The 12,626-nt window shown below is 34.7% G+C and overlaps 1 protein-coding gene and 1 long non-coding RNA gene across 4 annotated transcripts in view; one reads left to right on the top strand and one right to left on the bottom strand.

Moving 5' to 3' along the window:
- LOC122719371 (ankyrin repeat and SAM domain-containing protein 1A) overlaps nt 1-11,512 on the top strand; it is a 73,104-nt gene extending 61,592 nt beyond the window's left edge. For all 3 annotated transcript variants that reach the window (XM_043945103.1, XM_043945102.1, XM_043945104.1), the window contains 6 exons: nt 23-150; nt 304-675; nt 3,588-3,899; nt 5,154-5,312; nt 5,714-5,851; nt 6,345-11,512. In XM_043945103.1, coding sequence (XP_043801038.1) covers nt 23-150; nt 304-675; nt 3,588-3,899; nt 5,154-5,312; nt 5,714-5,851; nt 6,345-6,953 — 1,718 coding nt within the window. In that variant the 3' untranslated portion in view covers nt 6,954-11,512. The remainder of the gene's footprint in view (nt 1-22; nt 151-303; nt 676-3,587; nt 3,900-5,153; nt 5,313-5,713; nt 5,852-6,344) is intronic.
- Nucleotides 3,907-5,165, bottom strand: LOC122719376. The gene is made up of 3 exons (XR_006347581.1): nt 5,105-5,165; nt 4,782-4,940; nt 3,907-4,233 (listed from the first exon to the last, which is right to left on the bottom strand). It is a non-coding gene; the product is annotated as an uncharacterized LOC122719376 (long non-coding RNA).
- Nucleotides 11,513-12,626: the final 1,114 nt, after the last annotated feature.

Here is a 12,626-nt window from a genome sequence, read left to right as displayed (position 1 = left end):
ATAATTTTATTCGAATGCACAGGCTTGAGCTCGGACACTAGCAGCAGCCCTATTGTCTCCACTTCCGTTGGCCAATGGCTGTCGACGCTGGGCCTGGCCGATTACGAGACCCTCTTCATTAACTACGGATTCGACGACCTGGATTTCATAGTGAGCATCGAATCTTTATTATCTTTATTGAAAGTTAAGAAACGTTAAGAGAAACGATATTATAATGTAGGGAGATGAAATTGGGAAAAATATGTAGATACGCAGAGATGGAAGTGTTTGAAAAGTGTGTGGAACACTCTTTCTTATTTCCAGAACGGGGTTTTGGACGAGACCGATCTGAAGGATATGGAGATCAGCAGCGATCAAGAGCGGGCTGTAATAATGGACGCGGTCGGTTTATTGAACAAACGGTTGGACAAACGATCCAACGTTCAATCGGTGGACGAGTGGTTGAAAAGCATTCATTTGGAAAATTACGCGGAAACCTTTAAAAAACACTTGTACACGGATATGGAGCGCGTGAGATGCGTGTGGGAGGTCGAATTGGCGACCGTACTCGAGATCCAGAAGCCAGCGCACCGTAAGAGGATCCTCGCGTCTGTCAGTGGATCGAGCGCGCGTGCGCAGAATCGTAACTGCGCCGGGCCCAACTTGGAGGATCTCAATAAGGATTTGAACACCTTGGTGAGTGAAATCGCTTAGTAGTTTAACTGAGTACGAATCGATCGACGCGTGTTACCTTCTGAAAAAACATTCGTCTGGAATCGATAATGGACGAGGAAGGTGTAAAAAGTCGCGAAAATATTTTAAGATTTTATTTGTAGAGTTAAATTTAGAATCTTTGGTATTTTTGGTTTCGTATGCAGAAGTTGCTTCGAAGATGTCTCTGTGGAATTTTTTTTTTTTTTTGAGCGTGTAACGAATCGAGGAATTTTTGTGTTTAAATTAATCGAAATTCGTTTTATTTTATTTGAAAATAATAATGAAACGTAGATGATGAAAAGAATTAGAATATTTGATCAAATAATACATATTAAATAAATATATTTAATATTACGATTATCACCCGATATTCGAAATTTTCACATCTCTCGAAAAAGAAATTCCATCATTCGAACTTTTTCGATCATAAACCATCCAAGGACAAAATTTTTCGATAATAAACGCGGGGATCGAGCAACGAAACGAGTAAAACGACCGAAAGACGAAGAGTCTGGAAAGGGTTAACGAGGTTCATTCCGCCGAACGGATCACGTGACGCTCTTCTTCCGCCGATTCTCTCACCTGGCCCGGATAGGGGGCGCGTCACATCGCGCGTTTTAAAAGTGCAATCGAAATCAGACAGAGCGAAAGAGGGAAACGGCGGAAAAAAGGGGAAAAAAGAAAAAGAAAAACGGAAACAACGAGAATGGATCGTGATGAGTGTCGCGGATGAAGGGATCCTGTTAAGAATTCCGTTGAACGGGGTGTCTGACAAGGGCCGCGAAGCACTTGGGCGAAAAGAGGACGGTGGTGATTCGAGGGTGGCTGCGACACGCCAGGGCCAAGCTCGATCGCTTCCTACCGAGCTTTCAACCGATCGCGTCATAATGTAAATATCGTGGCTAATTGGAGAGGTGTTATTGTAACCGAGGAGGGGGCGCATCAAGCTTCCGCTACCTGTTCCCCCCCCCGCGTATATACACTTGCCTCACGAGGCGACACTCGAGCCAACCTTTCAGGCTGATCGCTCGAGCGGACGCTAATAGTTTTTGTTCGGGCGCCTCGAGCGCGATACGTGCATCCGTTAACGAGCTACTCTCTCTCCCCTCCCTCTCCTCTCTCCCCCCTCCCTTCCCCCGCCTTCTCGCGCGGAGCGTCTCGCCGCTCGGCCTTTTCGACGGTGCTCCCCTTAATTAGCTAATTAAATTCGATTAATGGCCGTCGGTCGACGCGCACACGTCCAAATTGCTCCCTTTGTTCCCCCGTTTCTCTGCTCCTTACGTCCATTCTTTCCTCGTAATCGAATTTCACGATTACCGGCCTCGTGGTGCGCGCGGAGTTCTCGTCGCGCTTCCAGGGAGAGGGGAGGGGCATCCGTCTGTGGAATAATCTTCGAATCTCGATTAATCCTCGATATGGGTATATTTTACGGTATATGGGTGTATAAATTTGAAGTTGATTTTTTTTTTCCTCTTTCGTTGAATTGTCTCGTTCTTAGATCGATATATTAATATTTTCAATTTCTTGGATCAATCAATTCGTGGGAAATCGAGGTCCAAGATATTTTTTAAATATTGGTATATTTCTTCGAAAATTCTAAGGTTTTGTTGCCTCTTCTGTAATGTAATAATCGTTTGTAGCAAATTAGAGTGATTATCAGAGATTAAAAGCATTCAAATTATCGCCCTTTATGCTTGTAAGGAAAACATTGTATCATACTTTTTTCTTTGACATCGTGTTTTTTTATTCTTTCTCGATATTTTTGATTGTTGTACAGCGTATCATTTCTTATTTTCAATCATTTTATTTTATTTTTTTCAATTTTTTCTTTCTCTTTCTCTCTCTCTCTCGACACGATACTGAAGAGAAATTATATAGGAGAGGCAGATGTAACAAACGATTCGCGGGATGTAATCCGTACGGAGAACGATACGCTCGTGTGGTTTGAATCTGGTTTGATCGTAATTCCCGGAACGGCGTGAAACGATTCATTCCCGGAGATTGCAAAAAGTTTTCTTTTTTTTTTTTTTTTTTTTTTTTTTCTTTTTTTTTTTCATCAGGACTGGTACGGATGCCGATTCGAAACGCGCGACGCTTTCACGAGTGTAATTGCACGTTCTGTAACACGAGCACCCCCGGTTTTCGTGCGCGGCTTTGTAACGCTGCGCGAAAATTTTTCGCGCCGACATGTGTCCATTTTTATTTTTGGCTCCGCTGACGTATCGGAAATTTGCTTGTAACGCGGCCGAAACGCGACGTTGGAATGTAAAAAGGTATTTGCTCCGGTCGTTCGTTCGTTCAAATAAATCTATTGGAAGGTTTTACGTTCCACGGTCGAAATTAATGGAATGTATTCGTGTTCTATGGTGTTAATATTGACGTATTCGGAGTTTACATTGTTGACGAAAGGCAAAGTTTCTTCAGCGGTTCAAAATCCCCCTTCCCCTTTTTTTGAATTCGAGAGAAACAGAATACAGAAATACATACAACTTTATAATTAATTTTATAATTTTAATAGACAATCTAATATAAATATTCTGTTTTATATACAATATATTGTTTTGATAAATACTTATCTAATATACTTATATTTTTAAAGAACGTGAACTCATCTTTTTAAATATAATTTTAAAAAGGACAATTTGTTTTATATTTTAAATTTTTCAAATTTCCTTAATAATTGAAAATTAGAAATATTTTCATATCTAGATGAAAATATCTCTTTACAATGAGAATATGTACATACATTTTATTATTACAAAACATTTAATACAAAGAAAAAAATTAGAAAGAGCTACGTGTATTTCTTTTGTTTTTTTTTTTTTTTTTGTAAAATCTCTACGACAAGGCTCTCTCAAATTATTTAAAAATTCGGCGGTATCTCGTTTCCGCAGAAGTCGAACATACAGCAGCTGAAGGAGGAGATACGGGAGAAGCTGCCGGAAACAACGACGGAGGGTAATGGCGGTACGTCGATAACCGGAACGAATTCGACCGGCACGAGCACATTAAGGCATCGCAAAAACAGGCCGGCTCCGCAGCCACCCCAACGACCCAGTTCGCATAATGGGGCGATCTCGGCACCGGAACAACTCGAGATCAGGGCACCATCAGAGTTGCTCCTCGGTGTCCCGTCCACCCTCAAGACGCAATGGAGGCACCAGCCAAAAGCTCTAGTCACCGGCTGCGTCACGTACGTCGCCAACGTAAGTCTAATTGCTTCCGTTCTTCCATCCCTTCTATCTCTTTTCTTGCTTCTTACTATTTTACATGTCTTTTGCCGTGTCTTCCTTCGACGGAACTATTCCTTCCAGACAGCCAAATCTTTTTAGTGCTTTTACGCGGTGGATGGATTCTATTATTGGTTATTAAGGATAATTTACATAGGTCGTTGTAGATGAAATGGCCGAATTCTTGATAGTTTTTATATTGCTAACTTCTTATATTTTCAGCGAAAGAGAATGTAATCGAAGAAATCGAAGTTTTACTCCATGTTTTATAGATTTTTATACTTCTTTTTATGCTTCTTTTAATAAAATTCTGAAAAATAATATAATAAAATTATTTTTAATTTAACTTTGTTCAAGAAATATATCTTTTATTTTATGTTTTTTTACTATAATGATGATGAAATAACGAATGTTACCATTTTCATACATAGTGATATATGTAGCAAAACTATTAATATAAGATTAATTAATATAATTGATATTTTATGTTAATATAAAATTCCTTATTTATTGAGTTACTGTTTTGTCCATAAGGAATATTTTGAACGACTTTATACACATATGAAATTTGCCATTTCATATGCAATTCTAATATCGTATAATGAGTATACTTTGGAATTTATGTTACTGCGTTGAGAGATGGTTACATCAAAAAAAATTAGCGGTAATCGAGCTTCTTATAACATTGTATAAAAAGGAAATTATAGTTGCTATAAAAACCAGAACATTTCATTGTAGAAATTGTATTCCGTAATTCTGTTCTGTAGTTCTAACATATTGTATGGTTCTTGAATAACGAGTGCGGTGTGTGATGTCAGCCAGATAATCATGACAACGCTTCAAGGTGAAGGTTATTACCATAATTATAGCGTGGGTGTAGCTAATAACACATTTCATTCAGAATATTATCTTCTTTGGTGTAACCTCTAGCGCAATAAACGAGCATTTAACGCTTTCTTCATTTGGAAGATCATATTGTTCAACTTGATGATCGCTTGTTTTCTTTGATACATAATTCTGCAAATATTACATAACAATTTAATAATGCTTAAGATAATTCTTATTATAGTTACTAACTTGCTAATATACATATTTTATAAATAATTTATATGCGATTCATTATTAATATTGGTAGATTTATGATAGAAATGTATTTTTAAAAAAGCTTAGCATTTAAATACCTTGTAGATTCTAGAGGTACGGTTTTTTTTCTGTTCAAAAATCGCGTAGTATCTAGGTTCCACTGTGGTGAAGGAGTTACGCGGTACTGAGTCGACAAAGAAATCGATACAAAAGCTGAAGAAAACTTGCCGCGAACCTAGAGTCATCCCTGACATCACTTTGGCGATTTCTTATCGTGGCGTTCGATTCCTCAACACTGTGACTAATGTAAGATAATTTTTACAAGATATATTTAAAAATATCGTAGGAAGAATACGTGGAAGAAAATTCTAAATAACGTTAATCCTTTGTAATTGTGATTAATTTAAACATAATATCTTTATAAATAGTTTTAGACATATAAAAATATAGTTTTTTTTGAACTTATTTTTATATAAGTATTATTTTATATTTGTTCGAAATCTTATATATGATTTGAAAATTTTTGTGATAAAATTAATTGGAATTTATCAAAATTATTTCGAATCAATAATATAATGATATATATAAGGAGAACAATGTCCTGCATTTATGGAATTTGTATCACGTTCGAAAGGATTAACGTTGAACCATAATACGATTACTGTGCCTATATACATTTGTATTTGGAATGATGGGAATCGATATAGGAGCCGATTTGCGAGCACGAAATTCGCAACATTCACTGCGCCTGTCAGGATGCTGACGATCTCACGCATTTCGCATATATTACTAAGGACCACGCCAGCCGTACGCATTTCTGCCATGTATTTTGCGTACCAACAATGGTAAGTCCATTTTCATTCTTTTATTTTCAATATCACAATGTTGAAATCTATTTATATGAAATTTTTTTGAAACAGAATTTAGAATTATTATTATTTAATTGATCTGAGAATAAGCAATTCAAATAGAATACTTACATGCATATACGTAACATACAGCAGTTTATTAATTTTCTTTACAGCCCATGATTTCCCATTCAGATAAATATGTTTAATCAATGAGAAACTATTTAATCTGATATTAACTGAAATTTTGTTCCAGTAAATAGAGTTTTATCGTATTACATATTTCTTGACGTTTCAATTTTATCAACACAATTAGAAATAGCTTCATAATAATTTCATAATAATGAATACGTTAAATCCATTAATATTATTAGTAATTCAACTATTTACACTTCTTCTTTATTAATAACCAAAATATATCATTGTCAATTTCATCTAAATTTTAATTATTTTCACAATAAATCTACGAAGTGAGACATATTTGTTTCAGGACCAAGCAACGGAGGTGATCCTAACCTTAGGCCAGGCGTTTGAAGTAGCTTATCAGATGGCGCTGCGGGACAAACTTGGCAGCCATACAGTGCGATCGCAATCGGCTAATCAACTCGCAACTTTTTCAAAATCAGTTGTATCCACTAAGATACCAATTTCGCCAGATTCTGCGCTCGATACTGCTCGTGAAACACTTGATCAATCTGCAACCCCTATTCCTATCGTGAACTCGATGAATCCAAAGCCGAAACCTCGTTCCAAATCGTCCATTCCTAATCCTGTAATGCAATCCACAGCGACCAATCAAACGCAAGATGCAAATTCTAACTCGAGTTCCCTCTCAAGCGGTACTGTGAACTGTAGTTCGAGTTCGAACTCCGCGACTAGTCCTAGTACGAATTCTGTGAGCAGCTCAAATTCGAATACAAGCACTAATCAGACAGCGAAACCGCTTATTACGCATGGTAGGTCCCATTCCGTGAATGATATTAAAGTGAACGGCAACCAATTGAAGTTGGCTCCAGCACCAGTTGATGATATCGGAATCGGTGTGAAGGATATGAAACCCGGCTCTAGAGCACCCATCGCTCTGTCTGAAGAATTGTAGAAAATCTGTGATCCATTGTTTTTTGGATCTTCATTATCGTTTGTTTGAGAAGTTAGGTTTCGAAAACGCTTGACGATCTTTGCTTTGATCGTTGACAAACTTGCGCGAATAGGCAAGACTCTCGCTTTTCCTTTGTGAACTTTTAGAGGTTATGATATTGATATGAATATTTGAAGGAAATCTGACAAGTGCTTGTTTGACAAGTGTACTGTTTGAAATATTGGTGTAATGTTGAAAATATTGTGAAACAATTGTTCTTCGGGGAAAAGTTTGGAAATTCGTAATTGTGAGGTTAAAAGAAGTATATATCAAATCGTGCAAATTGATCCTTGATACCAGAACATCAGTCGAATTTTTTATAAAATAATATAAAATCTAGTTGAGACTTTAATGTTTGGATGAGAAGTTGAATTGAATGATACACGCGAAATAGGGGATCGTGCAAACATTTGTGGTTTTTATCTCTTGAAATTTTGTAGTATTATTCTAAACAGACATAGTTGTGACAGTTTGACTGGTTATTTCATTTCGAAATGAATGGTACGAGATTTGATAACGACTCAGGTAAGTGAAAGACAAATCCAATCTTTTTGCCAAATTCTTGATTAACTATGAAACGGTGACACTGTGATTTTCTACATCGAGGGCATTAATAAATCGACAAAACTCATTTAAAAGACAATTATGTGCTCATTCTTTACATATTATATTCATGTTTGTGCAACGAGAAAATGAAAAAGAAAAGATATTAACAATAATAAAATAGAAAAACAACGAAGTTTGAAAATTCCCGTTTCACTATATCTCGTTGGGCGAACCGTGATTATTGTGAACAGTATTATTATTTGATGAAAATGACTCTTTATGAAATTACATTCGATGTTTTGTCAAATTTTGTAAGAAAAAGTGAGATCAAAAGTAATATCACATCGACGTCTTGTCTAAAATAATTTTAAAATAATTTAAAAAAGACAAAAAAAAATTAACGATTTTTTTCGAAAGATTCAAGTTTCCCATTGCATATACATTTATAATTTAATATTGCATTTAAAATGGCACATATATACATACGAACATTCCCATAAAAGAACATACAGGTGAGTTGATAAATTTGCGAATGCTCAATTTTGATCGCGTGCAATCAATTAAAAAAAAAAATGAATTGACTGATGAGATTTAGAGGCTGAATCATTTTTTTCTTTGAACCGTGGATGGCTTAATACCACGATCGATTTGTTTTTCCATATCATCATCCTTCGTTCGATTCGTTACTGTTTTTTCGATATCTTTATCTCCCAAGACTGATGGTCCTTATTTCGTTTTATATTTTTCACATGTTCGGCATTTATATATATTATGTGTACATAGACATATATGTATGCATGTACACAAAAATTGCACGTATTGATTATTATTTTTATTGAAAATAAAAAAAAATGAAAAAAGAAAGAAAGGATCAGACAGAAAAATTTTGAATTAATGTGTATTTATCATATGCTAATTTGACGAACCTCGCGATTAGAAAACGAATATTATACTATAAAACAGTACCAAATATTTATCTATTGTATATTTAAGTATTCGATGAGAATCTTAGAGAAAGATTTTGTCTTTAATATAAGTTGATTTCTAACGTGACGATATTAAAGAACGAATTAAAATAATTCTATAGTGTAGCTGATCGGTTCGGGGCTTAAATATTAGAATTTATTCTGAATTGACAAAATATGTTAGAATATTATTACTAATTAAACATATAGTTTTTTTTTTTTTTTTTTTTTTGGTAACTCTGTTATGAAGCAGGCCTAAAAGACCTTGTATGTAGTCGAATCTAGTTGTCGAATCATAAAAATAAATGAGAGCATGTGTTCGCCAATCACGAACCGGAGTTTCGAAAAATGGGAAAATAACGTGCGCGAGCTCAAGAACTCGTCAAGATGTCAGTTGAATAATGGCGTCCTGGACAGTGTACACAACGCGTAGATTTCGTAGTGAAACCAAAGATTGCATTGTATATAAAGAAGGCGATATTAATCTCGATATTAATCTCGATATTAACGTGGAAAGCAGGGGGAAGATGGAATGAAGAATCCATTTCGAAAGTGATATAGGAGTGAGAGATAGGAGTGGAACATGAGAAACTGCCAAATAACACACCATCATTACCAAGTACATATACGCACACTTTGTATTTATCACATTTAAAATTATAGATAGCGTTATTCATACGTATATATAAAATTAAGTGTTAAAATATTGCGGCAAAGACGAAATCCGTGAACGACATGATACAGTCATTTTGAAATATGGTTCGTCGTATATAATCCATACTTCGTGAGTTCGTATTTGCGAATTATAGTGCAGCTATGTAGGTTTGTAGAAATTCAAAGTAGAGCATGCTTCCTCGATGTGTGTCGATAAATTCGAGAGAATGGTGGAAAGAATCGAGAAGTGTTGTCGGATCGATATAGAATCGATTAAAGGGGTTATTCGTGTTGGCTTTGATGTTTCGTAATGGCATTGGGTTTTCGAAAAGTGTGTTGGACTAAAATGAAAAGTGAGTTCGATAGAAGATTGATCTATTTGGTTATGTGTTTGGGAAAAAGTATACATATAATATATCGGAAAAGAGAAAAAGATATTAAAAGATTCGATATTGATTGATAACGAGGATTATCGATAGTGTATTGTGTAATGTCAAATAAATTACGATAAATTACTAGCTTACGAAAACGTAGTATTACGTTAGAATATAGTTGTGACAAAATTTTGATGCTGCGTAGTTTGTAGTCGATCAATAGTGTATCTTTTTTCGACCAAGTTTCGACGTTTATAATTATGAAACGTACTACTACGTATTTCGAACATTTTGAGAAAGATATATATTTGAAGAAAAGCGTATCAAAATGTCCTTTCGTAGATTTATACTTTCGTAAGATTTTTTCTTGCTTTTTATTTTATACAAATTGCGTAGAGTGGTTCGTGTAAAGTAATATAGAGAATTATTTTTTAAGATATTTTACATGGAATTTTTTCTTTTTAATCTATATAAAGAAACTAAAGTGGCTTTTGTAAAATTTTGCATACACAAGTAGTTATAATTCACTATGCATGCTCAAACGTTCGATATCGTATTTGCCAATGACAAGTGCTCTAAAAAATTTTATTATATACATTTACATAACATAACAGATAATTAATATATTAACCAACGAGAAACATTAATTCATTGCTTGCTTTACTTTATACGAATCACTTCATATTTCACTCAAATTTTTCGCTAAAAGATTTTCTTCATCATTCGACTCGCGAACAATCGAACAATCATTTCGTCCATCAATGAACAATACATTTTGCATATGATGCAATCTCTTAAGTGCCAACAATGAAGCCCCATTTATATATTCAATAAGCCTGACATCGATCTAATTTCGCGATTTAGAGGTTAGATCGTGTCTAAGAAATAGTCAGAAAAAATCCGACGAACGTGCACATGCGCATAAAAGTGTATATACATAACATTACATCGAACACTTGGTAGCTATCTTGTTTTTTGCTATATTGTAAATTATCCACACGTGTTCAAAGGGGAATATACATACATATTTCGTTCCGTTCTGAACACGAGCGCAATAGATAACTCGCACGAAATAATTTATTTCTTTCTTGTGCAAAGGACGGAAAGAGGCATCTACGATAGATAGCGTAATATAAAAAATAAAATAGTAGTATAACTCTAAAAATGAGTAAACGTTAGCTGCGTAATACACTTATACGATTATATATAGATCGGATGATATTGGCAATGGGTTTTATAAGACTCGTACATGCCAATCGCGCGAAAAAACTCATTCACGGACCAAGAGATGATAAAAAGAGAAAAAAAAAAAAAACGGAAGAGAAAAAAATGCAAATGATTAAAAAAAAAGAAAGAGACGATGAATAGTAAACTCGTAAACTAGTATTCAATGGAGAGAAGAAAAAAAAATATTAGATACAGTGATCGAGAGAGGAATATTTAGATAGACATTCTTTCTCCTAAAAATGACGAGGTACGACGATCACATTATTCGTCGTGTCGATTATTTAGATCGAATTAATACAGGTATCAGATGTACGTGTACATAGGTGTATGGTAAAATTAGAGCACGCTATAGCGATCACCGTGAATCAGTTCAATGAATCAACGATACCAAAGAGACAGTCGATGAAATTTTCTTAATTGTACATTAGACGATTATGTGTGATTAAAGTGACATATTGATTATTTCTTGTGAATTTTTGTCTCTGATGTTCGTTTCCATTGAATAACCTACGAATCTTGGGATCCTTAAGGATATTATATATGGGTTGGGTTCTTGTGGTTTATGCATTTCACGTTCGAAGTTCTTAGATGTGAGTAACGTTTGAAAAACACGTTGTGAAATTGTCGAGATTATAACACTCGATATTTATTTATTGTTAAGAAATAGAAGTTAAAATCGTTCGAATATTCGATTCGAATTTGAGAATGGTTCCATCATGGATTAGCAATAAAAATGATGCAATATAAATATTAAGAGAACGTGTATATAATGATTACCTAGTCAATTAGTCTCCGTAGCAAAACAAATGATGTAATCTAATACTCATCGATGTTTTGTAAATAAAACTAATAAAAGTTTGTCCTTTATCTTACTCGTAAATATAACACTTGTCTGATTCAACTATATTTTCTCAATAGTAATTTCTCATAAAAGTTCGAAGAGATTTAATTCGTTGTATTTTAGAAAAAGTATATATATATATTTTTAGCACGAAACAGTATCGAGAAATATTTGAACATGTTTTTGATGTTTCTCCATTTATAATAGCGAGATTCGAAAGGAAAAATTTGCATATCTTCTGTCTCTGAACTTCGAACTGTATATATAGGGTGGTGCAATAAAAATGAACTCTTCCAATATCTTATAAAGCTTCAATAACAATATAGAATTTATAGATGTTCAAATTAAAATTTCGTTCTTTTTCTTCGATTACATTGATATATACAGGGTGATATAAAAGAGATGAAACAATTTTTGTGCATACTTGTTGAAATAAATTACAAAAAATATTTAATTTAATAACAAAAATATAAATTAGAGAAACAATTTTTTTTTCAATTTCCCAATTTCAATCAAAGTAAAATTTCTATTGATCAAATACGCGATCATCATGATCCAAAAATTGTTCAATTCTTTTATCGTTCAACCCGTAAATATCATTATCCCACTTAACTTTCACGTTTTTCGCGTCTTCAATTACTTTCACGAGGAAGGTGCTCGCGCATTTTTCACTTTAACATACAATTTCGAACGTGCCAGGAAATATAACGTGCGCGTCTCGGCGAAATCGCGCTGATTAAGCGCGCGAAAACGCGATGTCATTAACGTGGCGCTTATCTCAAATCGCATCAATTTACGAGATGAACCTCAACTTAGAGGTTTCACGCGAGAAAAACGTGAAACGTCTCGTTAGCATCCTCCCTCCTCGTGTTAATTATGCGAAGGCCGCGGCTTCGAAATTATAATATCCGCGACATTATTTCAACGGAGTGTACCACACCTCCGTTAATCGATGATTTTAATCGTAAAAAAAAAAAAAAAAAACGAGCTTAGATGGCAATATCTAGAAATTTCTGCGCTTGCGTTA

The sequence above is a fragment of the Apis laboriosa genome, unplaced genomic scaffold, assembly GCF_014066325.1.
Source record: "Apis laboriosa isolate Shangri-la unplaced genomic scaffold, ASM1406632v1 scaffold74_cov149, whole genome shotgun sequence".
Classification (NCBI taxonomy): domain Eukaryota; kingdom Metazoa; phylum Arthropoda; class Insecta; order Hymenoptera; family Apidae; genus Apis; species Apis laboriosa.
The sequence above is the reverse complement of the archived record's forward strand: the minus strand, read 5'-3'. Positions and strand labels throughout refer to the sequence as shown.